Source organism: Pipistrellus hanaki, assembly GCF_964339955.1.
Source record: "Pipistrellus hanaki genome assembly, chromosome: 18".
In the NCBI taxonomy this organism is placed as follows: Eukaryota; Metazoa; Chordata; class Mammalia; order Chiroptera; family Vespertilionidae; genus Pipistrellus; species Pipistrellus hanaki.
Window position 1 is genome coordinate 39,421,442 of NC_140520.1, and position 26,739 is coordinate 39,448,180.

General features: G+C 58.4%; 2 protein-coding genes and 1 long non-coding RNA gene across 5 annotated transcripts in view; 1 reads left to right on the plus strand and 2 right to left on the minus strand.

Moving 5' to 3' along the window:
- Positions 1–186: 186 nt before the first annotated feature.
- Positions 187–11,253, minus strand: HSD17B7 (hydroxysteroid 17-beta dehydrogenase 7). 2 transcript variants are annotated; one of them, XM_084865583.1, is made up of 9 exons: positions 11,134–11,250; positions 10,458–10,661; positions 9,498–9,590; positions 8,074–8,188; positions 6,107–6,301; positions 3,283–3,387; positions 2,560–2,616; positions 1,277–1,375; positions 187–1,144 (listed from the first exon to the last, which is right to left on the minus strand). In XM_084865583.1, exons 1-9 carry the CDS (start codon positions 11,166–11,168, stop codon positions 1,052–1,054), a joined length of 996 nt encoding a protein of 331 aa, XP_084721709.1. In that variant the 5' UTR covers positions 11,169–11,250; the 3' UTR covers positions 187–1,051. The 2 variants fall into 2 exon arrangements, with proteins under 2 accessions (XP_084721709.1, XP_084721710.1); XM_084865584.1 differs by lacking the exons at positions 187–1,144; positions 1,277–1,375; positions 2,560–2,616; positions 3,283–3,387 and adding an exon at positions 3,394–5,412 and having other exon boundaries at positions 11,134–11,253.
- A 53-nt stretch (positions 11,254–11,306) lies between these two features.
- On the plus strand, positions 11,307–13,629 carry LOC311612557. Its single transcript, XR_014793308.1, has 2 exons — positions 11,307–11,707; positions 12,259–13,629. It is a non-coding gene; the product is annotated as an uncharacterized lncRNA (long non-coding RNA).
- A 4,138-nt stretch (positions 13,630–17,767) lies between these two features.
- Positions 17,768–26,739, minus strand: part of DDR2 (discoidin domain receptor tyrosine kinase 2) — an 80,228-nt gene continuing 71,256 nt past the window's right edge. For both annotated transcript variants that reach the window (XM_084865581.1, XM_084865580.1), the window contains exons 12-17: positions 25,281–25,501; positions 24,224–24,351; positions 22,240–22,431; positions 21,850–22,084; positions 21,072–21,221; positions 17,768–18,133 (exon numbers count right to left, since the gene is read on the minus strand). In XM_084865581.1, the coding sequence (XP_084721707.1) occupies positions 17,999–18,133; positions 21,072–21,221; positions 21,850–22,084; positions 22,240–22,431; positions 24,224–24,351; positions 25,281–25,501 (1,061 nt within the window). In that variant the 3' untranslated portion in view covers positions 17,768–17,998. The remainder of the gene's footprint in view (positions 18,134–21,071; positions 21,222–21,849; positions 22,085–22,239; positions 22,432–24,223; positions 24,352–25,280; positions 25,502–26,739) is intronic.

The window sequence follows — 26,739 nt, forward strand, 5'->3', positions numbered from 1 at the left end:
CCCAGATTGGAGAGGTTGCAAGCTGGGCTGAGGGACACCCCCACCCCACCCCACCCCCTGCACGAATTTTGTGCACCGGGCCTCTAGGTGGTTATATTTAGGGTAAAAATGCCTAAGCATTTCAGCATTGTCTTCATGTCATGTAACAAAGTCTGAACCGACTTCCAACCATTGCCTCTGACCACTGCCAACAACAGCAACAGCTCAGCTAGAAAATTTTATTGAAACATAAATGTGAGTAAAACATTTTGCCCACATTTACATCCATTAAAACATGGGCATGAAAATGGGCGGGTGAGTAACAAACAGATCTGAGTCAGGCACATGGTAACGTGGACTAACCTCAATGTCATGATAACGCTTTTAAAATATGGTAAGAAAGCCCGACGGTGTGGCTCAGTGGTTTAGTGCTGACCCATGAACCAGGAGGTCACATGCCCAGGTTGCAGGCTGAGTCCCCAGTAGGAAGACAGCCAACTGATGATTCTCTCTCATCACTGATGTTTCTACCTTTATCTCCCTCTCCTATCCTCTATGAAATCAATAATATATATATATATATATATTAATTGTCATCTTTAATTTAAAAAAACTGTTAAGAAATAACTTAGGAGGCCCCGGCACACTGCGACAGCCACGCAGCACCTGAGGGGAGGCCAGGCAGAGCCCGGCCCGGTAGGAGCAGGGGAGAATTAAGGAAGATGCTCCCAGGACAAGGGGCACAGCTGAGCTTGTCACTCCAAGTGGCCGTGTCTCCCGCCAGGAGGACCCGTATGCCCGCGTCGGCTCCTCAAGGCCAGGCCTGGCCCAGAGCCTGGCTGGGGCTCAGCTGGCGGGACAGGAACCCCGACAGGAGGTGGCGGCTAGGGCTCGGGCTGAGCTGGGTGGGCCACCATCCTGGAGAACAGCCAGCTGACTGTCACCTGGAACCTTTTCCATGAGCACGCACAGCTTGCAGAGAACGGGGGACGGAAGGGAGACGGAGAGTTCCCTTCACCACAGACGACACTCCCCGCGCCAGGAGCCCCAGCACGGAGCACGGGCAGCTCAGCTAGTCGGTGCGCAGGAGGGTGGCCCGCAGGCGCCTCTCCAGCTCCACGAGGCGCCGGTAAAACTTCTCAGCAGTGTCTTCGTCGAGGTCCATCTGGAAGGGAACGGAAACGGTGACGGGGACGAAGCGAACACCTCTGGGAACCGGGAGGCGCTCGCCCGGCGGGGAGGCCTGGAGGCGGGCCAGCAGGGAACGGCCGCAGCCTCCCGGGACAGCGGGGCCTACCTTCTCCGTCGTCACGTAGTTTCTCCCGAAGCCGGTGGTGGCGCTCAGGTACTTGGTCAGAGGGTTGAGGGACTCGGGCTTCTGGTGGAAGAGCCACACCTGGGGAGAAAGAAGGGGCGCTGGGCTGTCTGGCCGCGGGCGCAGCCGGGGTCACCGGGACCAGAAGTCCTCTCGACCAGCTCGGTGTCATGGCTCCACGCCTGCTGCTGGGACAGAGGGAGGAGGGCAGCTGCTTGGCAGCATCCTTAAGAAAAAGCACCTGCAGCAAAAGCCGCTCCTCTTAGTCCCCAAATCCAAGTTCATGGCCGGAGTCGGCTCCTCCGCATCGGCGCCCACTCGCCAGGGTGACTCACAGACAGAGCCGTTGCCTCAGTGACAGACCAGCACGGGCACACCGCTCGGAAGCCCGCCCCTTCCCGCGGCCGGCGGCTTCTCTCGTCCCCTCTGGAGGCAAAGCCCACCAGCATCTCCTGTTCACCCGAGACCACGTGTCTGCTGGGAGCTGGGCTCTGCTCGCCCTGGCGGAAGCAGGACCCACTCCGCATCTGCAGACACCGTACCCAGGTAAGTGGTCGTGTCCTTCTCGTTCCAAGTAGCCAGCACTCCGCAATCCGTCTCCCGTGGACGGATGTACCGCGTTGCTGTCACAGCCGCATGGTGCTGAGTGACAGGCCGGCGTCGCCGGGAGTCTGCGCACACAGAGAAGGTGGACACGGAAGCCGGAATGGCTGTGTTGGCTGGTCCTGCCGGAGCCCATCTACCCCAGCATGCCCGAGCCAGCATCTCGAACACCCTCATCTCCGCCACCGGAGCTGGAAGGAGGTTTCACAGTGACTTTGGTCTCACTCCTCAGTGTGAGACTGAGCGTCGCTTTCTACGAGTAACACGGTTTGAAGTTCCGTGGTGGCCTTTGCACTTGTCCTGAAGGAGCGCTGAGTGAGGGATGGATGGACACACGGAGTGACAAAGTGGGGACTTCGCCAAGACGGCACGAACAGAGGGCGCAGAGGGCACCTGGGCACCCTGACCCGGCAGTAGAGGGCCTCGGGGACATCCTGTGTGTCCGGCGGAAACGATGACGGTGAGCCATGAGCAGCGTCGGCCCCGAGCGCCGTATGTAAACGCACCGGTTTCCCAACAGTAACAGCTCGACTTGGACGTGAGCCGAGGAAGGAGCATCTCCGTCCCAGGAAGTGCCTGGGCTTCGCTGCCTCTTCGCTGCCCACAGGCGACCTTCCCAGGAAGCCCCGCCTGCGGCCCCACCGCCTGGGACCATCACGTACCAGGGCCTCGGCTCCGTTGTACGGCGTCAAGGTGAAAGCGTTTGCAAAGAAGCGGAGCTGACGGAGAGAAAACAGGCGTCACCGAGGCGGTTTAGTCCCAAAGCAGCACTCACCACACATGTTAAGGACGGCCTGCTCCTGATCCCTGAGCGCAAACTAAGCCCCAAAATGAGGAAGTCCCGTCCTCCCAGCCCTCCAGCCAGCCCCTCGGAGCGGAGGTACTCCTCATGCCTCTCCGCCCTGGCGCCAGAGGGCGTGTTTCCTCAGCTCCACGTGGAAGGACAGCTCCTAAAGGAGCATTTCTATGGCTGAAGGCACGTCTGCGAGAAACTCTCAGAACACAACCAAAAGAGCTGACCTGCGGCTCTGCGGCCGTGAGCGCACGCGCGGCCTCCTGGGAGCTGTGTGCACAGCAAGTGACCACACCGAGCACGGGGAGCCGGGAACTGCCACGCAGCCGGGTTCCCCCAGGTCGGCCCTAGGCCTCCCGGGCCCACGCAGCACGCTCGGGGCGCTCCCTCCCAGAGAAGGGCGGCAGGGTGGGGGTCAGCTGGTGGGAAGCAGAGGCTACTGGCCATGGACTTCAATCCGCCAGGGACCTGAGATTCTGCCGCCTCCAGATTCAATTTCTGAACTCAATTCCCAACCCTCAAACACACCCTTTATCCCAAGTCGAACAGCTGGCATCCACAGAGAAAGGAAGTGGTGGGCGGGCGCACTCACCAGCCATATGATTGGCATCAACAGTGTCCACACGAAGCGGGGCAGGATTCCGTAGGTCAGGTTGGTCAGCATGGTCCCCGGGCACGCCACACTGGAGAACAGGCCCTGGGGGCGCAGGGACGGGGCAGGGCTGAGCTCGGGGTGCTGCCTCAGCCCAGGACATGCCGGCCAATCGAGGGCACGCACCCCCGCCAGGACAGGCAGGAAAGGCTTCTGCTCTGAGTGGTCCTGGACGCTGGGGACCTGTCAGTGGAAGCTTGGGCTGAGGGGCCCGGTGGGACATACACAGGTGCAGAAAATGAGTGACAAAGAGCAGCCAGGCCCGAAGCTGGAGAAAGTGGGCCCAGCACTGAGTCCCCGTGTGGTTGGGTCAGGGGCAGGTCAGCTTATCAACCCCAAAATCACTGGAGGCAGAAGGACAGACAGGATAGACAGGAACTGCCCTGTGTGTCTGCCTCCCAGCAGGTGCACAGACCCAGACTCCAGCTTCGGGGACGGGAGAGGGGGAGGAGGAGGGATTGGTCCTAGGGGCAGAGCACAGAGACCTCCTCCCACTGCAGGCCTCCAGGCCTCCGCCAGGACTCCCATTTTAGAAAGCTGTCTTGTTGGGCCGAATAACACAGCTCATGGACCAGAAGGGGGCGCTGTGCAGTCTGTCCTGGCAGAACTGGGACTTGCTTTATGAGTGAATCCTTTAATTTTTACTACATTGACCTTCTTTGATATTGACCATTTCAACTCATATTTTTATTACTTTTCATCTTATTTTTTACACGGAATGCTGCAAGTTCCAGTGTAACAGGCGGCCGCGGGGCAGAAAGCACCTGCGAAGTTTCTGTTTTGTCCGGGGCGGTGAGGCTCTGGGACGCACGCTGATCACCCACCAGCCGCAGGGTCCCCGCGTTTGCCAGCCTCACAGACCAACAGCTCCTCCCAAGAAAGTCAGTTCCCCCGAGACAGCACGGGAATCTGCTCTGGGAACAGTCAGGGGCTCGGCAGCCCTAAGCGAAGATGTCTGTGAACTAGACCTTGATGCTGAGTAACAGCAGAAACACGCAGGGAGGGGCTCCGCCACGACCCTGCCCACGGGAACCACGGCCCGCGGCCCGGTGCTCTGGACACTGGGGATGTCACCACGGACGGCAGCTCGGCGGGAGGCTGGGGGCCCCGCACACTATCACTCCAGCTCTGGAGGGGGCAGTTCTTTCCTGGCTGCTTCTCTGAGCAAAAGCCAAGGCCTCGAGCCGCAGCACAGACCAGGCGGCAGCAGCCTCAGCTATGTCTCCCTTCTTTTTATCCTTATCCAAGGATGTGTTTACTGACTTCAGAGAGAGAGGGAGAGGGGGAGGGGGAGAGGAACATGGATGTGAGAGAGGAACATTGACCAGTTGCCTCCTACATGTACCCTGACCGGGGATCAAACACACATCCTAGGTACGTGTCCTGACTTGGAATTGAACCAGGACAGAACAAAGCACCAACCCACTGAGCTACACTGTCCAGAGCAATCCTTACTGTGGGGGTGGGGAACGTCTGGCACTGGGGCTGTAGGAGCCCACGAGATCATTGGGTCTGGCCCTGCCAAGGCAGGACTGGAAATTCAGTCACTCTAGGAGCGTTTCTCACAGTAATGTCCATTCATGTTAAAGGAGCGACAGGAAGTGAGTGATGTTACAAACACCAGGGGGCCGGGCAGAAAAGGGTCCCGCCCCGGCCTTACTTGCTTGACAACCAGACCTCACTAGCCCAGTGCTGTCCGTGGACAGACAGACCGGCCCGCCACACCGACCTGCCCCTAGGGGTCAGGGGTCCAGCAGTTGGGACAAGCTGTCATCTGGAGAAGCCAGAGGCTCTCCATTGGACCAGCACGCTGGGCTCCAACTGTAACACAGTGACAAGAACAACAACCCACAACGCACAAGCACACACACACACAGACCTGTGTGCACACACCAGCACATCCTGTGCACATGCTCCTCTCTCTAAAACATAAAAAAAATGAAAGTGAGTGGAAAAAATCTCCACTGTGAGGATTCACACCACCAACAAAAGCAGCTCCCCTGGGGCACATGATTTCACGGTCCTCTCGTAATGTCTCCCTCCTCTTCCGCCCCAGGCCTGCCCGGTGCCCTAAACACAGAAGACCGTTGTAAATATTAGAATTAAAGTGCTCCAAGCCTCACCTCCACCCACAGAAAAAGCCACAGGAAAAGCCATGGGAACGACAGGAGGTGCTGACATCTGAGACATACAAGGACGCAGCACGCCCAGGCCCCGAGGCTCAGGAACTGCGTGGCTGACAGGGAGCCCTCCAAAGAAACTCCTCTCCGCGGGCCACCTCGCCGCCGGGACACCAATATGAACATGGGGTGCGGGTGGCTTGGGGGAACCCAGGCCACAGAGTCAGACGGCCTGGGGCCACCCTGAGCTGCACCCCCTAGTTCCTCACTTAACCTCTCCGGGTCCTCGCGGGAAGGGGGCGCTGAGACCTGCTCCCCGGGCGGGGAAGGCGGGATGGACACGGGTAGAGCGAGCACCTAAAGCCCGCGGGGGGGGGGGGGCGCGGCGGCGGCGGCTCAGCCGGGAATCGAGGCCGAAGAAGTGCAGGATGGCGCACCCACTCCGCTGCCCCGGAAATCAGGACCCGTTATTTCTGCCCTAGAATGTTCCTAACACCCGCCATCGGTCCCATTCAGGCGCCACCCTTCCTCAGGGCCTTCCCGCTGAGGAAACACTGCTGCCCCTCTCCGCGGCCACGGAGAACAGCGAGCGCGGCCCGGGATCAGCGCCCTCAGGCCCCCGCCCGTGCCGGAGCCCGCCTCACCCGCTGGTTGAAGTTCCTGTTCAAGGCCACGCTCAGGAGGTCCAGCGCGTACTTGGAGGAGCTGTAGGGCTCGCGGCCCCGGCTGTGCTGGAAGTCCTCCAGGCTGAAGTTGGCCCTCCGGGCGCTGCGGGATGACGTCCAGATGAGCCGGGACGGGCTGTCACCGCGGCCGAGGAGGGGGGCCAGCTCCCGGACCTGAGTGAGGAGAAGGAATGAAACGAGAGACAAGATCTACGGGGAGGACGGTGACAGTCAGGAAGCACTGTACTGTCTGCTGCAAAGGGGCAGGTTGTCCCTGGAGGTGAGCAGGGAGGGGCCAGAATGCTGCGTGGTGCTGCACGGGAGTGAACACAACAGCATGGACTCGTGTTCAGTCTCAGGATGCGGATGGTTACATGTGGAAACATACAGCCGTGTGCACACCCCTGGGTTGGCACACACATGCACATCCCCTTGCTGCCAGCAGAGGGCCCAGAAGCACCTGCTGCCTCAACAAGCACTGGGTTTTGGTGTCTAACGCCCTCTAATAAAAGGAGACAGCTCTCCTCAGAGGAACGGCCTGTTCTAGGTCTCGGGCAGGGAACACACAGTGACCTTGAAGATTCTTACAGTGTCAGCAAGGCCGTGCTCAAACAGAAGCAAAGCCATCGTGATGAGGGCACACCCAAGATAGACCCGCCGGAAACACCTGAGCAGAAACTTACGCCGAGTTTACAACTCGGGCAGCAAGCACGCACTGTGCCCACGTGGGCATCTGTCGTCACCAACACCTTACTAAGCAAGGACGCCAAAGGAAAAAGATACAGATATAAGATAATGACCTTGTGAAGTTATTTTTAAAATGACCAGGTAGGCCGGGACCGGTTTGGCTCAATGGATAGAGCATCGGCCTGCGGATTGAAAGGTCCCGGGTTCGATTCCTGTCTAGGGCATGTACCTTGGTTGCGGGCACATCCCCAGTAGGGGGTGTGCAAGAGGCAGCTGATCAATGATTCTTTCTCATCAATGTTTCTAACTCTCTATCCCTCTCTCTTCCTCTCTGTGAAAAATCAGTGAAATATATATTTAAAATGACCAGGTAGGAATTCAACCCATCCTGACTTTATATTTTTCATTTTTGATTGAAAACTAGTACCATATAAAAAATAGTACAAAAGGATGTAGAATGAACCTTCCACTTATTCCCGGGGCCCTAGCAGCCAGTGTTCCCAATTTATGTAATTCCCTAAATATTGTATATGTGCATGCACTTTGTGAAGGTATAGCTTTACGCTGTTTCCCGCAAGAATCAAATCCTGGAGGCTACCCCACATCAATGCACAACGGTCTTCATATCTTTTCACAGTCTCATATACTCAGTGTTTGTACACGTCTCCGTTTGTTATAAAACATAGGCTAGTCCTCCAGGAGGGGGCCCACTTTTCAGGGAAAACAGGCTCAACGTGCAGAAGAGTGACCGTGAACTTGGCATCAGAGAAGCAGGTTGCACAGGCAAAGCGAGCGGAGGAGGACCTGCACGGAGCAATGGTGAGCCGCCTGACACAGCTGTGTGTGAGCGTCAGCTGCTAATGTCACCCGGAGCTTAGCCGGAGGCCGAGCGTGGAGCAAGCTGGACAGGCAGCTGTGCCGGACGCAGCGCACAGTGCGGGGCTCGAGAAGAGGCGACAAAAGATCAGCCATGAGTCACATTCAGTAACGGCTTGCCTGCTCGCCTCCTCTCTGAGGCCGGACAGCTCTAAGACCACCGAGCATTCTCTCTGACCGCCTCTGTGTGTCCCTTTCTGCTTTCCCTCTGCTCTCCAGAGCTGGTGGCAAAATGAAAACTAATCTCTCAAGAGGCTGCTGCAGGGACCAGTTTCCAGAAATACTCAGAGCAGAGGCCAGCCCATGCCACTGCGCTCCACAGAGCAGAGCTATGCGCCCAGCCTTCGGGACCCGGTGCTGAGTGAGGCCTGATGGCACTTTACCAGGACAAAGTGGCCAAAGACATTGGTGACAAAGACCTCCTGGAGCCCGTGGGCAGTGACCCTGTCGTCCTGGGTCAGCAGTCCCTCCGCGGTGGAGAACACCTGGATCACCTTTCTGAAACAGCAAAGAGAAGTGCATGACTTTCCAAAGCGCCTGCCACCGGGGCCACTGAGGAGACCTCCCGAGCCCTTCCTGCCCCACCTCCAGGTCTCTGGTTCTGTAACGCGGGAATGAGAACGCCTGTTTCACAGACTGGGGGGCTGTGCTAAATACAATGCAAGATGGCCGAAACCGGTGTGGCTCAGTGGATAGAGCGTCCGTCTGCAGACTGAAAGGTCCCAGGTTCGATTCTGGTCAAGGGCATGTTCATTGGTTGCGGGCACATCCCCGGTAGGGGGTGTGCAGGAGGCAGCTGGTCGATGTTTCTCTCTCATCAATGTTTCTAGCTCTCTATCCTTCTCCCTTCCTCTGTAAAAAAAACAATAAAATATATACATTTTTAAAAAATACAATGCAAGATGCCTCCTTTCCTGAGTGCTCACATGCCACAGCATCCGAGCCTCTAAAACCTGCGAAAACCCTCGTCACCTCTTTCTATTTTTATATATATATATATATTTTATTGATTTTTCACAGAGAGGAAGAGAGAGGGATAGAGAGCTAGAAACATTAATGAAAGAGAATCATCCATCAGCTGCCTCTTGCACACCCCCTACTGGGATGTGCCTGCAACCAAGATACATGCCCTTGACCAGAATCGAACCCGGGATCTTTCAATCCGCAGGCCAACGCTCTATCCACTGAGCCAAACCGGTTCCGGCCATCGTCACCTCTTTCTAAACCAGATCACAAGTCACAGGGACAATGGTGGGGCCAATGCTGAGAGGGGTCCCTGCACACAACTCGGGGAAATGCCCACACAGCCAGGCACTGGTGCTCACTGGCCATTCTTAGAGCACCGAGCACCCTACCACAGCGTCTGCCGCAAGACCGTGTATTGGGTCAAGGCCCGTGTGGGACCAAGTGTGTGTGTGTTCAATGGACGAGTAAAACAAGTCTAGAAAGAACCTCTATGAATAAGCACGTGAGGTCACAGGTAAGACTGCTTCCTTCCCGCAGGGTGGAGTCAAACATTTTTGAGAGCCAGGGCACTGTCCTGAGACTCTGCAGGGAGACAGCGAGTTCTGAGCGCTTCCCCGGCTGCTGGTCAGAGCCCTGGCCCGAGCTGCCCCTCCCTCTCCTGAAGGGCTCCCCGCAGACATCTCGGGCCACAACACGGAATCGGGACACACGGCTTCCCAGAGACCAGTGCTTTTCTTCCTCCTGTTCTTCTCAACCCCCTCCTGCCACCCAACTTAGCGCCCAGGGCAACACTGGGCCAAAGCAAGCACCTCCCTGACGGTGGGCCCGGAAACGGCATTACCTGGAGAAGAGACTGGAGAGCAGCGCGCGGAGGTTGAGGTGCGGGCTGGGCATGATGCCAGCGTTCAGGTACACGTAGTCTAGCCTCTGGAACCTGCCGACGGACCCAGGACACAGGGTCAGTCCCATGAGCGTTCTTTTTCTGATGTCGGCTCCCAACAGGATTTGGGAGCGACAGGGGGCTGTGAAGTCAAACCTCTCTGATCAATACTCCTTAGCTTCGTCCCCCAACTAGGCCCTGCAGCTACCCTGTCCATCAAACACCCCTCCTTTGGTCTGGGGAAGTTTGGGGCTTTATTTATTTTATTTTCTTAGATTCACAAGTAAAATTATATATTCACCTTATGTTATATTCACCTGATCTGCTCTGTCCAGACACAGTCATACTCCCAAATTTGCATCACGACAACCATCTAGTCTGGGCAACCCCACACTCCTCTGAGCGCTGCTCTGAGAATTCAATGAGGACAGCAGAGCTGCACCCCAAGCTGTGGGCGCTGGCTGACCGCTCACTGAGTACCTCAGGGCTCCCTTCTCTCCCATGGCCACCCTGCCTAAGTCTGGGCTAACTCACTAAATGTCTTACTTGATACGAAATGACTGATCTGCGGTAACTACATGTGCTCCCTGAAGAGCCAGGGAGGAGAGCCGACTCCAGGACCCAGGGGGAAAGTCCTAGGGCTCTGGGGCACTGTCTGCGTCTCTTTGGTCAGTGCCTGCTGACCTATTTAGCACCCAGCGAGCGAAGATGCAGAGAATGCTCTCCGGTGTCACAGGCGCTCACTCCCTAAGGCACCGCGCCTGCCGCACGGCCAGGGCGCCCTCCTGGGTTACTTCTCATGAAATAAGCATGATTGCGGGGGCTGAGGGGCAGGACTTCCGTGTGACACCGCAGGCCCTTTCTCCGGTGTCAGCTGCTGGGTGCACAGCCACAGGGAGAAAGCCGCCTCCGGAGGCTCACCTGCGCCTGAGCTCCCTGGCGGCCCGCAGCACGGAGTGCAGGTCGGAGACGTCCACCTGCACGGTGCTCACCTGCGCGGAGGGCCAGGCGGCCAGCAGCGCGGCGCGCACGGCCTCGGCCCGGCCCCGGTTCCGGCACGCCAAGCACAGGTGCAGCGCGGCGTCCTCCGCCAGCAGCCGCTGGCACAGCGCTCGGCCCACGCCGCTGTCCAGACAGAAACAGGATAAGCACACGGTGCCCAGCCCGCCGGCTCCCGGTCAGAGCCCAGCCCGCCGGCTCCCGGTCAGAGCCCAGCCCGCCGGCTCCCGGTCAGAGCCCGGCGGGCAGGAAAGAGGGGGCGCGGGCGGACAGGAAGAGGGGGCGCGGACGGATAGGAAAGAGGGGGCGCGGGCGGATAGGAAAGAGGGGGCGCGGGCGGACAGGAAGAGGAGGCGCGGGCGGACAGGAAGAGGGGGCGCGGGCGGACTGGAAGAGGGGGCGCGGGCGGACAGGAAGAGGAGGCGCGGGCGGACAGGAAAGAGGGGGCGCGGGCGGACTGGAAGAGGGGGCGCGGACGGACAGGAAGAGGAGGCGCGGGCGGACAGGAAAGAGGGGGCGCGGGCGGATAGGAAAGCGGGGGCGCGGGCGGACTGGAAGAGGGGGCGCGGGCACGCGGCGGGCCGGCGCTGGGCCTCACCTGCTCGCCCCGGTGACCAGGACTACCTTCCTCATCTCGGCGCACGCAAGCCCCGCAGCCCACTGAGCCGCGCACCGAGCCCGCCGGCCCCGCCTCCCATGCCCGGCGCCCAATCAGGACCCTGCGACACAGACACGCCACGCCCAATCCACGTCCTCCAATCAGGTCCCAGGCCCGGAGATGCCCCGCCTCCCCTGACGTCACAGGCTTCGCTCTGGGCCCTCCAATCGCAGCCCGCCGGGTGCCCTCTGCCTCGGACCCGAGGTGGGGTGAGATAGACCCAGGGGCAGGGCCACAGCCCCCAGCCAATCCGCGCTCTCCGCCTCGCAAATGACCCCCCCAACCTCCAGCCCTCCACCCCTCACACGACCTGTCCGCCCGGTAACGACCGCCACGCTCGCACCGCGTCTCTGGCCCGCGCGGGGGCGTGGGCAGCAGGGCCCCTCCTGTTACAGGGAAGTTGGGGTTTCGCAGCTGAAGCGGAGGACTGCCCATCTTTACCTGAGGACCCAGGCAAAGTGCCCCTGGACCGCCACCTCTGCCCTACACCGCTCCTCTGAAGTCGTCTTCTGGAGTGGGTTTTGTGGGGAACTGTGTGTAGAAACTGCAAGATCTCAAAAAAAAAAAAAAAAAAGTTTCCAAAAACTGTGCTGAGGTGGTCCTGGAACATCACGGGCAGACCGGGCGCTCTGTGGCCTCTGGCTGCTCTGAGTTACACCCAGTCCCTCACCTCCCCTGGCCGTCCATCCCTCATCCCCCCCTGGCTGTCCACCCCTCACCTCCCGTGGCTGTCCATCCCTCACCCCCCCTGGCCGTCCACCCCTCACCACCCCGGCCGTCCACCCCTCACCCCCCCTAGCCGTCCATCCCTCACCTCCCCTGGCCGTCCATCCCTCACCCCCCCTGGCCGTCCACCCCTCACCCCCCCTGGCCGTCCACCCCTCACCTCCCGTGGCTGTCCATCCCTCATCCCCCCTGGCCGTCCATCCCTCATCCCCCCTGGCCAGTACTCGGGTGAACACATTCTCTGGGCAGGCAGGAAGCACGCTGTTTGGGTGGTTTCATCCTAATCTCTGCTACAACCGGAGTCAGCATTCCTGTTACAGCTTTTGTTGCTCTTTGTAGGGAGTAGCCCAGCCAAACCATGTTTGGATTTTGGAGGGACTTCTGTGTATCAAGCAAGCAATTTTGTGACAATAAATGATCGCCAGTAATTTCGGACTGGATCTCTGCCAGCAGGGCCATCTGATAGCACAGAACTCCAGTCTCTGGTGGGTTTGGACATGCCAGAGGCCAAGATGCTTCTCTTCCAACGAAGTCCGCTCGTCTGAGAACCCTGGGTCAGCAACCCCATGCTGAGCCCGCCCCACAAATGGGCCTACCCCACCTGGCGCCCCATCGCTTCTCCAAAAAGGATGCAAGGCCCAGCGGGAAGAGTGATAAGGCTCAAGCCCATCAGTAGCATGTTTCTTTAATCATTGTTATTTACAATTTATCATTATCAGACTTACAGAGAATAAATAAAGAAGAAAATATACAATTGGTATCTTGTTCTTTTTCTAATACAGAGAGTTCTTCATGCTCTATTTTGGAATGACTACAAGAGTTTTAAGCACAATTAAGTCAGTTTTCTCTTTACCCTGGACAAGGCCCATGGCCACCCAAGTTCTCCTCACAGGAAGCTGCTCTGGTCCCGCAGCAAAGCCACCGGAAGGGACGGGCGGCGTGGGCTGTGACAGGCGCAAGTGAGCAGCTGGGCTGCCGGCAAACTCGGTGTTTGTGGGAATGCTCACACCTTTCGTTACTTTCCAACCCTCTTCAAGAAAACAGGTTTCCACTCCGAGTAAAACTCAAAACCTCTGCAAATCCTCCCTGCACTGGTGCCCGCGGGTCCTGACTGCCTGCAAGCTCAGGGGAGCTCGGGACTGACTCGGCCTGCTCCTTTTAGACATGATGTCTGCAAACCTGTTTCAAAAGGGCTGAATGTGGGCCAGAGTCTGGTGCCTGCTCTGGATGGGGTGCCTTACACAGAACGGCCTTGAAATGCCGTCTACAGGCCTCGAGGAGGAAGGTAGACCCAGGAAGTACACAGGTGGGGTAAGGTCTGTTCTCCGCCAGGTAAGGTCTGGCCCTTTCTACTCTCTCCCGATTAAAACCAGCCCTCTCCAGCACAGCAGAGCAGTCTCCCTAACTCACCAGGCATGCAGTTTGACAAGTGCCTGTTTCTATATTCAATTCATTCAAAAACAACACTAGGCATGTACGGGGTGCCCAGCAGGTGAGTCTGGGCCAGGAGCTGTACAGGATGTGGGACGCAGTGGAAAACAAGGTACAATCTTGTGAGTCCAAAACAGGACACTAAGACACCGCCACAAACCTCACAGCTGGGAGCCACAGAGCTGGAGCCTCAATACCACCCCCTCCCCCCGGAATTAGTATTTAATTTGGTCTAGTGTGGTTTGTTTCATTTCAGAACAGATATTTAGGCAAATAAAACCTCTATTATTCTGAAAATAGTTTCTTATCACATTCAGGGTCTGGACCACTGTGTTCCAGGCCTCCCACAGAGCCCTGGGGCCGTCACTTGGAGCCGCCTACTCCTTGGCTGATTCACTCTGGAGTGCTCTCTGCCCACAATTACGCTCCTTCCTTCCAGAAACAGCAGGAACCGCCTCGATTTCCCTTTACGCCTGACTAGAGGCCCGGTGCACGGAATTCTGTAAGAGCAGGCCTTTCTTCCCCGGCTGCCGGCACCGGCTTCCAGCTGACACCCAGGACCCGGGCTTCCATCACAGCCCTGGCTTCATCCTGAAGGTCATCCGGAAGGACGTCCAGTCTAATTAGCATATTATGCTATTATTATTATTATTATTATTATTATTGATTCTGTAACCAGCAAGCCATGTCAGGTCTTCACTGTCCTCTGTGTTGCCTGATCCTTCCAAGTTGTTCTGGATTGTTGTTCCAGATGCTAAACAGCCAAGCAAGGTCAGCAGATGCATGCCCACGCAGGCCGGGCAGGACAATGCTCACTGATAAAGGAACAAGTGAGCTTGTTACATTCTCCTTAAGAGTTAGTACATTTGTATCCAGATGGTGTCTTCTCAAGGCCTCCGAGCAAGGCCAGGTTACAAACCAGCAAGGGTTAAACCTATCCAGAAACTGACTCAGTGCATGTGAAAAACTGGTGAAGTCTGAATATGGTCTGTGGTGCGTTAATATCAGACCAATGTCAGGTTTCTGGCTTTGGAAAAGCATGGCGGTCCCGTAAGAGGTTACCAGTGGGAAAGCCTGGTGTTAGGGTGAGGCCACTCGGTACTAGTTTTGCTACTTCCTGCCAGTTTTGAAATACCTAACTAGTTTTAGAACAATCGCCTACCAAGTAGCGCAGCTGATTGTAGCAGAGAGCTCAAAATGCCAGCAGTCCAGGCATCATTCAGCACTCCGCTGCTTCCCCTGTTGGGAAGGGTTCCAATGCAGTTACCACGTGGAAAAGACATTCATCTGCTTCTGTGAAAATGTTCAATTTCAATTCAGGAGGATTTCCTAACATACACCAGATCTGTAACTCCGGGAAGCATTCAGGGACCTGCCATATGCCAGGCCATAGGTCAGAGGTCTTACAGAAAAGGCAAAGAGGCAGGACTGCAAACTTGACTTAGGATCCGGGACTTAGCAGTCCTATTTGAAGAATAATTTAAGCCTTAACTATAATTTTCTTCACTTTTCATAGTTTTGGGCAGAACAGATGCTACTCTGTTTTAGAGTATCTCCTTGGGACTTCCTCTCTTCCCCTCTTCTCTGTCCTCCTCTGACACAAACACAGGCTGAGTTCCCCCGCCCATGGGGAGCCTGGAGGGAGGGAGAGCGACCCGGGCTTCCAGCAGCACCCACGTCTGCGTGGGTGTCAAACGAGACTGGGGCGACCCATCTCGAGCCGAATGCTTCCCTGTTTGCGACCCTTGTGGGCCCACAGTGAGCCCTTAACAGAAGCAAAGCCAGTGGCCGTCTGCCAGCTCCCCAGGCCCAGGCTGATCCGCGGCAGCTCTTGAGGACCAGGCCCACGGCGGGCAAAGCCACAGCTGAGGACACAGGCGCCCAGACCTCCGCCACCTGCTTCCTCGGGAAGGAAGGGTCTCCTGCCGGGCACGGTGGGCCGCGTCCACGAGGACTCCGCCCTCGGAGGCTCTAAGAGCTCCCTCTGTGCACATGCCCACCGGCTCCGCTCCCCATCCACATTCTTACGATCGCCACGTCCGCAATTCCTTCTCAGCACACATGTCCTCCTCTCATCTTCACGACACTTACTTTTTCTGCCCTCACTCGGCCGTCTCCAGAACAGAGTCTCGCCCTCGCTGGAGTCTGACTGGCTTCCCAACCCCCCGCAGCCACCTGTGCGAGGCCCGAGCTCCTTCCTGCAGCCTCTTCCCACCGCCACCTCCCACTCAGCCCCTCGCACCTTCGCTCACCATCTGCCCCCCTCCTCACTGTGCTCGCCACACCGCGGGCACCTGCCGGCGACCTGCCCAGCACTAACACGCAGCCGCTCCGGCCACCAGGCCGGGCCTCTGAGCAGGGAGTCTGGGCTGTGCACCCAGGCGGGGCCTGGCTCTCAGCACGGTGACTTGCCTCCACAGACACTCCCATCTGACTCCACAGCCACCCCTGGACGGAAAGCGTCCCCCAGACCCAATAACGGCGACTTAGAAAGGGTAACAGGACACCACCTGGAGCCGGGGACTCTCCCCCCACGGCCGGGGAAACCCAGACACTCCACATTCCTGTTACACAGGACGGCCTCTGCAGGCTCAGGAAACGCAGCCAGCTAAAGCGGGATGCGGAAAAGAAGCCAGAGGAGAACCGTTAGGCACAGGACGGGAGAAACACCACCCTCCCGCCCCTCCGCAGTCCTGGCAGGACCTCTCCCCTGGGGGCGGCTCACGTCCCTTGAATTCTAGAGAAGTGTGTTGACTGGGCTTCCGTGGTCACCCTCCTGGTCCTGTTGTCGATGCCTGAGCTACTTCCGGAGAGATGGGCTGTGGCTGTTGGGCTGAGGAAGGCAGCGGCTTGTCCGGTGTGCGGGCACTCACTTGGGTGAGGATCGGGTGGAAGGAAGGAGTTCACTCCGCCTGCAGCTGGGCTGACTCCTCAGCCTCCTCCCCTGACTGGCCCCCATGATCTGTCCTCAGAGGCCACCAAGATCTCCTGGGTCTTCGCTCAGCCCCACAAATGAGGACCTGAGCCGGTTCTTTAAAGATCAGAAAGGCGTGTGCCTCCTGTCCGCTTTCCTCTGGGGACTCCGAATAGGACGTGATGCTCACATGGATCTTGGACGCAGAGGGGCAAGTCCCAAGGAGTGAGCGTGGTCAGATGCTGTGTCCGCTGGAGGACGGGCTGGGAGCGCGCACGTGGCGGAGTCAGTGCGGCTGCGGCACTTCCTGCAGCCTCTTCCCGACCGCAGTTCTCGGCAGGAGGAGCCGGTGCCCGGCGAGCACGGGGCACGTGGACTGGCAGCCCTCGCGGCCACCGCTGCAGCGCCCTCACCTTACAGCCAGGGACACATCTGGCGGCAGAGACGTCCAGATGGCACTGCTGCTCAAAGCAGAAATGTGTCCTGACTCCCACCTGTGAGCCTCCGGCTCATCGAGGGAGCCTGAGTCCTAGGACACAGCGGGGAGGGGCGGGGTGAGTTTGCCCTGGGGAGTGGGGTGAGGCCTCTGCCATGGCCTGGAGCAAGCTGGGGCTGAGCAGGGACGCAAGCTGAGACCTCTGCCATCCTCTCTTGTGTCCCCTTTGTGGGAATTGGGGCTCCCTTTGCTGCTGTCCACGGACTCTGGGAGGTGGGGGGTAGGGGGCTTGGGAGCTCTGATTTCACTAGGCATCTATTGCCACAAATTTGGAAGCCAGACCCCCCTCTTTCTCTCCATCACGCTTGACCTGTGCAGAGGGTCACCCAACACCATCTCACCCATCACTGCTCTGGGGTCCAAGTCCACGTCTGTCTCCCTAGTTCTTCAGCCCCCTCATCCTGGTGCCCCTGGCGGGGAGGGGGAGTGAGGGGGGTGGGAACACTCGGAGCAGGCGCCCCCTATCGCTCACACCTGGGAGCCCTGCTGGCCGTGGGTGCACCGGGCTCGTCTATTAAAACAGGATGACAAAGGGCCGAGGGAAAGCTACCGGAACACCAGTTTCTATGGACTCAAAGGGCCTCACTGACACCGCGCTTGTTTGCAAATGACAACCCTGCCCACCACACACAATCTTCCTGCGCAGCCTCCGCATTCTAGGCACAGACACAACCCTGAGCCCAGCCACGATGAGTGGAGTGCCCATCCCACAGAGCGGGGCTCTGAACGGATCAGACGCTCGGCCGGAAGAGGAAGGCAGTGGCCGAGCCGGAGGCCAGACCAGGAGGCGGACCCACCTGGCGAGTCCCTGAGCATCTGCGGCCCGCTGGCCGGGCGCTCCCCTAACCTCGTCTCAGGGTCCCTAAGGCAGGAGGACTCTTCAAGTTTTTATTTCTGAAACTATTTTTAAAGGCAACGTGGAAAAATATTGTAGAGTCTGCACATTTATAAACATAAGCATATTTAGCCTTTATAAATTATCTAAGTTACCTAGCTTTGTTCGCAGCACTTCGGTACATCAATGAAGATTTCCTTACTGGGTTTTATCTGCCCTAGCAGGTTTTTTTTTTTTTTCTTTTTTGGTTCTTTAACGTAAAAAACAAGTATATGTGGGTGAGGGGTGGACAGGGGGTGGACAGTGGAAACGAGGGCAGGAGGAAAGGAACGGCCTGCCTCGCGTGCACTGGCGTCCGTAGCGCGGCGTGGCGTGGGCGGCGTGGCGGACCGGCCCCGAGGCGTCACTCGTCCCCCTGCTGGAGGAGCAGCAGGTGTATCTCCTGGAACGAGGGCCGGTGCTTGGTGTCCCTCCTCCAGCAGCTCAGCATCAGCTTGTACACGGAGTCGGGGCAGATGGCGGGCTGCGGCAGGTACGTCTGGGAACAGAAAGGAGAACGTTAGGAGAGGGGAAGGGAGAGCTGCTTCATCGTCACTGACCGGCCCTCGGCCCGCCGCCTCCAAGGTGATCTCTGAGCCCCGGGGGGTCCACGCCTGCTGGCCCCTCCCCCTTCGTCCCTTCAGCAGGACTTTCTGTTCTGGGTCCCCACCACCCGCCCAAAGGTCAGGCGGCAGCAAAACGACGTCTCAGGCTGGAGACGAGTGGTTAGAGCCCGGGTCCATTTAGACCACGAGCTTCCAAGGAAAGTGCCCTCGGAAAGTCCTCACCACTCGTTAAACTAAACTGAAAACAAAACGTTCAGCACATTTATGTTCAGGATTGAAATGACTGCTGTATAGGCTTCTGTGCCCTTTCAGTTGAATGCAAAAGGTTAAGGTTTGCCCTGAGTATAAAACTCCTTCTAGAATTCATGTCACTGAAGTTTTCCTGAACGATAGCCGCTTTGTTCGGTACGTTGTGATGGTAATGGTGCCGTCGGAAAAGCACAGGCAGACCTGCATGAGGCCGCAGGCGCCGGGGGGGGGGGGGGGGGCGGACACGACACCCGCTCTGCACCAGCCCAGACTTTCACAGTCACAACCGAAACTCTGCCTACAAAATGTAAAGCAGCAAATAGGAATTGTAAATTAATATACTCTATCTATCATAACAAAAGAGTAATATGCTAATTAGGCCAGAAGACCTTCCTGACAAAGCTGGGCTGCGAGAGAGCAGGGGTCCCGAGTGCCAGAGGGAAGCCAGCCGGCAGCCAAGGGAAGGAAGGCCTCTCGCACGAATTTCGTGCATCGGGCCTCTAGTATTTACCTAATAAAATGTACTAATATAAAATAATAAAATATAAATTTAATAAATTACATTTAGTAAGTTAATGTGTTAAATAATTTTTTCTTTTTAGTTTATTAATTTTTAGAGAGAGAAAGGAAGAGGGAGAGAGAGAAACAACTACTGGCTGCCTCCTGCACGCCCCCGACTAAGGATTGAACCTGAAACCTGAGCATGTATCCTGACCTGGAGTCGAACTGGCGACACTTTAGTGCACAGGACAACACCCAACCAACTGAGCCACACCGGCCAGAGCAAATTAATACATTTTTATTGAAAATTTAAATCTGTGCTTAGAGGCTTACTCAGAACAGGGTGGTGATATGACTTTGGCCTGGGCTTTTGTCAAATATTTGACTTCACTCCTCAACCACTGGGCATTTGATCAGAATATATTAGTTCACTACCAGTGGGAAGTGGTGGACTTTTTTACACTGAATATTTTAAAATGACTAAAAAACTGCCATCTGACCCAGTGGTCCCACTTCTAGGAATATATCCTAAGAAACCCAAAACACTCATCAGAAAGGATATATGCACCCTTATGTTCATAGCAGCACAAGTTACAACAGCTGAGATCTGGAAACAGCCCACGTGCCCATCAGCAGACGAGTGGATAAGAAGCTGTGGGACATTTACACCAGGGAACACTGTGCAGCAGTAAGAAGGACCTCTCACCCTGTGAGACAGCATGGAGCGGCCTGGAGAGCATCATGTTAAGGGAAATAAGCCAGTCAGAGAAAGACAAGTACCACATGATCTCACTCGTATGTGCAATCTAAAGAACAAAATAAGCTGATGGACGGAGTGGATCCAGAAACATGGAAGCATGGAACAGACTGTGAAATCTCGGAAGGAAGGTGAGGAGAATCATCAACCAAAGACCTTGTGTGCACACATGCATGGCCCATGGGCACGGACAATAGGGGGCTGAAGGCCTGAGGCGGGGCCAGGGGTGGGCTGGAGGGGGCCAATATGGGGGAGAGGAGGAAGCAGACATATTGTTGAATTATTTTAAGAAATAATAATAAATAAAATGAGTAAAAAAAATCCCAGAGATTATTAGAAATTGAAACTCTATTAAATGACAAAACTATTATGTGAAACTGAATAGCATAGCATGTAAGTAACCACTTCTGGAACCTTAGAGCTTCGTCGAGCTGTTTGACACATGAGCAGCGGTGGACCTGCGGGGCCAGCACGCTGGCTTCTGGGAGCTGTTTATGGTCCGATTCAGCCTCACGGACGCACTTTCCCTTGTGAGATTCCAGTCCCCACGCAGGAAGCTGAGAGACAAAAGGTCACCATCTCCCTCCCTTGTCCATATTCCACGGGAGCGCTGCTGTGCCCTGGCTTCCCGCCTGCGCTCCGGTAACCTGCCCTTTGCCTCGGAGGGAGCTATTGCCTCACAACCCAGAGAGAGAACTGAAATTCCCGCTCCACAGCCCAAGGATCAGGTAAACCCAGCCGCCCGCCTCCCACGCAGCCTGCGCCCTTGTCGTCCGCCCGTCTGGCCCTCCATACCCCATCTCCCATCTCCTGCCTGAGCCTCCTCCCCCAGCTGGGGGCCAAAGATGCCGCTCCCAGGGCCCTGGGGGAGGTCACGGGGTCAGCCACCGGCCTGAGAGCGTCCCCAGGAGCGGGCCTAGGGGCTGGGAACTGCTTGTCCTGTCCTGAGAGGCGGGACCGGCCGAGGGTGGGGTCCAGGGCGCACCTGATTGTCTCGGGATATGTCGTCCAGAAACACCACCAGGAGGTCCACACGGATTTTTCGTGAATGCAAATAAATCACTTCCTTTCAAGGGTCTCTTTGTTAACCAGGGAGACAAACCTCACAGTTTAAATCAAGAGCTAGCTCAAGCCTGAGAGCGAGGATTTTATTTCCTGGAATGTCTGGCTGGAGAGGAGCCTGACCAGCCCTCCTGCCCCCCAAGGACCCGGGTGGGCGGGGGAGTGTGTGCATGGTGCCGGCCAGGGGCTGGTTCCACGTTATCTGGATGATTTGCGACAAAGGACTGCATCCGGTGCCATCTCCCAGTCCGCTAAGTCAGGCCCTTTCCCCCCACAGAGCGCCCGCCGCCCAGCCGCCTCACCTGCCGCCCTTGGTCCCGGAAGAACTCCCCGGTGTTCTCGATGACCTGCTCGTCTGACAGCTGGGAGTAGGGCTGCTCCTGGCAGAAGGTGAAGGCCTCCCACAGGGTCACCCCGAAGGCCCACACGTCGCTGGCCGTGGTGAACTTGCCCTGTGTGATGGGCAGGAGAGGGAAATCAGACCCCTGCCCACAGGGGGCTGGTGTCCCACCCCACCCCACCCCGGGCTCTGGACAGCAGGCGGAGTGCTGAGAGGGCCCTCGTGCCTCGCTCGGGGCCAATAGTCAGAGCAATGGCATTTGGGAAGAAAAGACTCTTATCCCCCAGGGACCAGAAGGCCAAGAGTTGAATAAAAACTATAAAACAAAGAATGATGAACTTAAAATAAAAAGTAAATGGTGATAGTCATTAAAATAAAAATATAGAGATCAGTGTAAATAATTAATTTGAAACATGGTTATGAAATTAATACAGAAGAAAACTATTTTGTGTGGATAACATTTCTTTAAATGGTTTTTTAGTTCCCTAAACTAATTAAGACCACTCAGTATGTGGGAAGGAGAGAGGGAGAAAACACTAAACCCCTTATCATCATGGTGTATTTTAACCCTTCCCCCCAAATTTCCCACAATGAGCATGGCACGTTTACCAGCAGAAATGGCAAGTCACCATGAGCACTCAAAGCCGCCATCCCCTCCTGGCAGACACCAGGCCGGCGGCCTGTGCCCGGGAGCCCCCAGCCGCACGCCCCTGCCCCGGGCGGGGGTGGGGGGCGCTCACCAGCAGGATGCTCTCCCAGGACATCCAGCGGATGGGCAGCACGGCGCGGCCCTGGATGCGGTAGTAGTCCCCGCTGTACAGGTTCCGGCTCATCCCGAAGTCGGCGATCTTGATGGTGTAGTTCTTGCCCACCAGGCAGTTCCGTGTGGCCAGGTCGCGGTGGACAAAATTCAGGGAGGAAAGGTACTTCATGCCAGAGGCGATCTGAGTCGCCATGAACTTCAGGTTGGCGTAACTGAGGAAAAACAAGAGGGAAGTCGCCCGTGGACAGAGGAACCATGGTGCCTGACATTCCGAACGGTCCCGGGAACCGACACCACATTCCGTCCGGACACAGCAAGCCGCGGGGGTCGCTGCTCCCCGCTGCAGACAGGGAGGCCTGGCGCTTACCTGACAGTGGGCCCCTGGCTGGGGGTGGAGCCGGGCGGCTCGTGGCGGGAGAGGAACTGGTTGAGGTCGCCGTTCTCCATGTACTCGGTGATCATGCACAGAGGGTCGTCGGCGATGCACACGGCGAGGAGGCGGATGATGTTGGCGTCCTTGAGGCGGGACATGATCTTTATCTCCTTCAGAAAATCGTTCCTGTGGAGAGAGACACGGGGATCAGCCCAGCGAGCAGAGCAGAGCCGGGAGGCGAAGGCGGCCCAGCGCCCGTCCTCCCCGCAGGAGGCTGTTCCCAGAGGGCCTTCGGGCGGACGGAGGACCCGGGCTGCCTCACTCTCACCTGGAGCCAGGCCCCGGCTGCACTGGGACCTTCTGAGAACAAGAACTGTGATGTCATGTCGCAGCCTGCACCCAGCCTCAGGCCTACAGGCCTGCCCACGGAGAGTGCCCACGGCTGCACCTGACACACGCCGCCCAGAACCCCTTCACAGGAAATCACACCTGACACACACAGCAGCTCACCCCTTGGACAAGCCTGGAGCCGCTCTGTTAATAAGGCCCAGAGCGCTGAAACCGGTTTGGCTCAGTGGATAGAGCGTCGGCTTGTGGACTGAAAGGTCCCGGGTTCCATTCCGGTCAAGGGCATGTACCTTGGTTACAGGCACATCCCCAGTAGGGGGTGTGCAAGAGGCAGTGATCGATGTTTCTCTCTCATCGATGTTTCTAACTCTCTATCCCTCTCTCTTCCTCTCTGTAAAAAATCAATAATATATATATATATATATATATATATATATATATATATATATATATATATATATATTTAAAAATAATAAGGCCCAGAGCCCTCGGTTCATCTGTAACCCTGCATCTTCTCCCGCTGGCGTTCCTCACACAGGCACAGCGGCATACCAACAGCAACAGCTTCTTACCGTTGGGGCAGCCACAGGGGGTCATTTCAGAGGAAGTGCTCACTGGGCCAGGATAGTAACTGTCCCTGCAGTTGGGGACAGCGATGTTTGGGTGGGTGCGACCACCAGCCCACATTTCCCAAATTACTGCAACAGATCCATTGATCTCCTGGGAGTTTTCTAGGGAAATTCTATCCATGGACACCCCCAAACCACGTCAAGTACAACAACCCCAAACAGGGGTCCCCATGGCTCTACGGGGCAGAGCCCTGGCCGCCACCACTGCTCAGAGGGTGTGGATGCAGGAAGAGGTGCCATCGCTGGATGAGACCCAACGGGAGTTCTCAGTTCCAATCCCGGGCCCCTCAGGTCTCCCTGGCTTTTCTTCTTCACCCCACACCCTGCCCTTTGCAAGACCTTCCTGCGCCCGATTCGCCATGTTGGAGCTCACGGTGTTTGAGGAGCGATCAGAAACTCTCTCGCTCTGAGTCTCAGCGAGATGAGGAGGCCAACACGAGTGGGGAAGCGCCTGGTCCCAGGGGAGGAGGGGGGAGGGAGGAAGTCCTCGGAAAGGTTGAGGACAGTGGAGGGGCGGGGACTGCGATCTATAGGGGAGGGGGTCCCTGTGGGGGAAACTGATAAAGGACCGTGGATCCTTCGCTTTGAGGTCCATGGTCCTTTTCTAAGTGGAGGTAGCTTCTCACGGGGAGTTGCTGGACATAGGAGAAAAGGAGCACAAAAGAGGGGACGATGAGAAGGAAATGGAGATGGAAACAAGGACGAGAAGGCTGAGCGGGAGCGTGTGTAACCGGCAGGTAGGACACTCAGGGCCTCTATGGACAACGGCCACGTGTGGGATGTGAACAGGGAGCGAGTCCAGGGGGAAATGTGCCTTTGTCTGGGAGGGCGATGGAGAACAAGGTGAGGATGCCGGCCCGGAAGAAGATAATGCGTTACCACGGAAACGTGAAGTGACTCACAGACCTCGCCCTCTCCAGAGAAAAGCTTGCCCAGGAGTTCCCGGGTGTCCCTGACTGAGGATGAGACACATCAAGGCAACGCAAAGCGCAGCCACCTACCTGGCGTTCTTGTTGGCGTCCGCCCGCAGCATCTTCACGGCCACCAGGACCGGCTGGCTGGTGCTGGCATCGACGGCAAAGTCTTTGCCTTTGAACCTGTCCATTCCCTCCACTTCGCAGAGATGCACCTGGACGAAAGGCACGCATCTGGGCATCCGAGCTCCAAAGCGGCTCAGCCCCAACGGGGCCTCGGGGAGGGACACACATTCACCACACACGTCCCACAATCAGACATAGAAGGTACATGTGACACATCTACCACCCACACACGCATACACACAACACGCCATGTGCCCGCCTTATACTGGAAGCGTCCACGGACCGGAACGCGACCCGTGTGAGTGAATGTGCAGCAGCAATCACCACAGCAGGGCTCCCCGCCCAGTGAGCCTCTGTAACCACCGAACCTTCCGGTCAGACAAAGTGCCGGGCAATGTCCTAGCTGACCCCTTAGTGCAGGCGGCATTGCAAGTGTGGGATCCTGTAACAGCCCGTGACCAGCCTCTTTGCCTCGGGGCAGGACAGGGACAGAGCACGGACTCCTGTACGTCTGCAGCCCCAACCCACCAGGGCAGGAGCGGCCGCGCCTGACAACCAGCCCCACGCCTGTTAACCGGTCACCGAGGGCGCCGGAGCGTGGCCAGCCATTGCCCTGACCTTGGAGGAGGCGCGGTGAGGCCAGGACAGCTTGCCCGGAGGCACCCCCGGCTGCTCCTCCTCGGCTCGGCGGCGAGTCAGGCCGGGCGGCTGGGGGACACAGGCGGGGAGTGTGCAATCCTCGAACACGTAACTCCCATGGAGGGGGAACCAGCGGCCACCGGGAAAGGTGTGGGGCAGTCCCTGAGAGCGGCACATCGCGGGTCCCGCCCTCTGTTCCCAACAAAAGGAACATGCTGACGGCCCTCAGGGATGGAGAGCGGTGCTGTGTCTGCTCTGACACTCCCACAGAAGCCCGCGCCCGGAGCCGCAGGCGGGCACAGGGAGACCGCGGAGGGTGGCGGCACCGCAGGCCCGTCCGCCTGGAGGGACTCGGCTCCGCGTCCGTCAGGCCACTCACCTCCCCGAACTGGCCCTCCCCCAGCTTCTCCTTGAAGGCCAGGAGCTGGCGGGGGAACTCCTCCACCACCACGTCCTTCCCCGAGAGCAGGTCCATGGTGAGCGCGGGCACCGAGTAGGTGTTGCCCCCGGTCACGCCCTGCAGGTTCACGATGTCCGCCTCCGCATAGTGGGGCGCGCCCTCGGCGCCGGGCGGGCCGGGCTTGGCGAGGCCGCTGCAGCCTGGAAGACAGGGCGAGCGAGCTCCGGTCCGGGGCGCCTGGGGGGCCGTGAGTGACGGGGATGGGGCCTGGGGGGGCCGTGAGTGACGGGGATGGGGCCTGGGGGGCCGTGAGTGACGGGGATGGGGCCTGGGATGGCCCGTGAGTGACTGGGATGGGGCCTGGGGGGCCGTGAGTGACGGGGATGGGGCCTGGGATGGCCCGTGAGTGACTGGGATGGGGCCTGGGGGGCCGTGAGTGACCGGGATGGGGCCGGGGGGGCCGTGAGTGACTGGGATGGGGCCTGGGGGGGCCGTGAGTGACCAGGATGGGGCCTGGGGGGGCCGTGAGTGACGGGGATGGGGCCTGGGATGGCCCGTGAGTGACTGGGATGGGGCCTGGGGGGCCGTGAGTGACGGGGATGGGGCCTGGGATGGCCCGTGAGTGACTGGGATGGGGCCTGGGGGGCCGTGAGTGACGGGGATGGGGCCTGGGGGGCCGTGAGTGACGGGGATGGGGCCTGGGGGGCCGTGAGTGACGGGGATGGGGCCTGGGGGGGCCGTGAGTGACGGGGATGGGGCCTGGGGGGCCGTGAGTGACGGGGATGGGGCCTGGGGGGGCCGTGAGTGACGGGGATGGGGCCGGGGGGGCCGTGAGTGACCGGGATGGGGCCTGGGGGGGCCGTGAGTGACGGGGATGGGGCCTGGGGGGGCCGTGAGTGACGGGGATGGGGCCTGGGGGGGCCGTGAGTGACCAGGATGGGGCCTGGGGGGGCCGTGAGTGACGGGGATGGGGCCTGGGGGGCCGTGAGTGACCGGGATGGGGCCGGGGGGCCGTGAGTGACGGGGATGGGGCCTGGGGGGGCCGTGAGTGACGGGGATGGGGCCTGGGGGGCCGTGAGTGACGGGGATGGGGCCTGGGGGGGCCGTGAGTGACGGGGATGGGGCCTGGGGGGGCCGTGAGTGACCGGGATGGGGCCTGGGGGGGCCGTGACTGACCAGGATGGGGCCTGGGGGGGCCGTGAGTGACGGGGATGGGGCCTGGGGGGGCCGTGACTGACCAGGATGGGGCCTGGGGGGGCCGTGAGTGACGGGGATGGGGCCTGGGGGGCCGTGAGTGACCGGGATGGGGCCGGGGGGCCGTGAGTGACGGGGATGGGGCCTGGGGGGGCCGTGAGTGACGGGGATGGGGCCTGGGGGGCCGTGAGTGACGGGGATGGGGCCTGGGGGGGCCGTGAGTGACCGGGATGGGGCCTGGGGG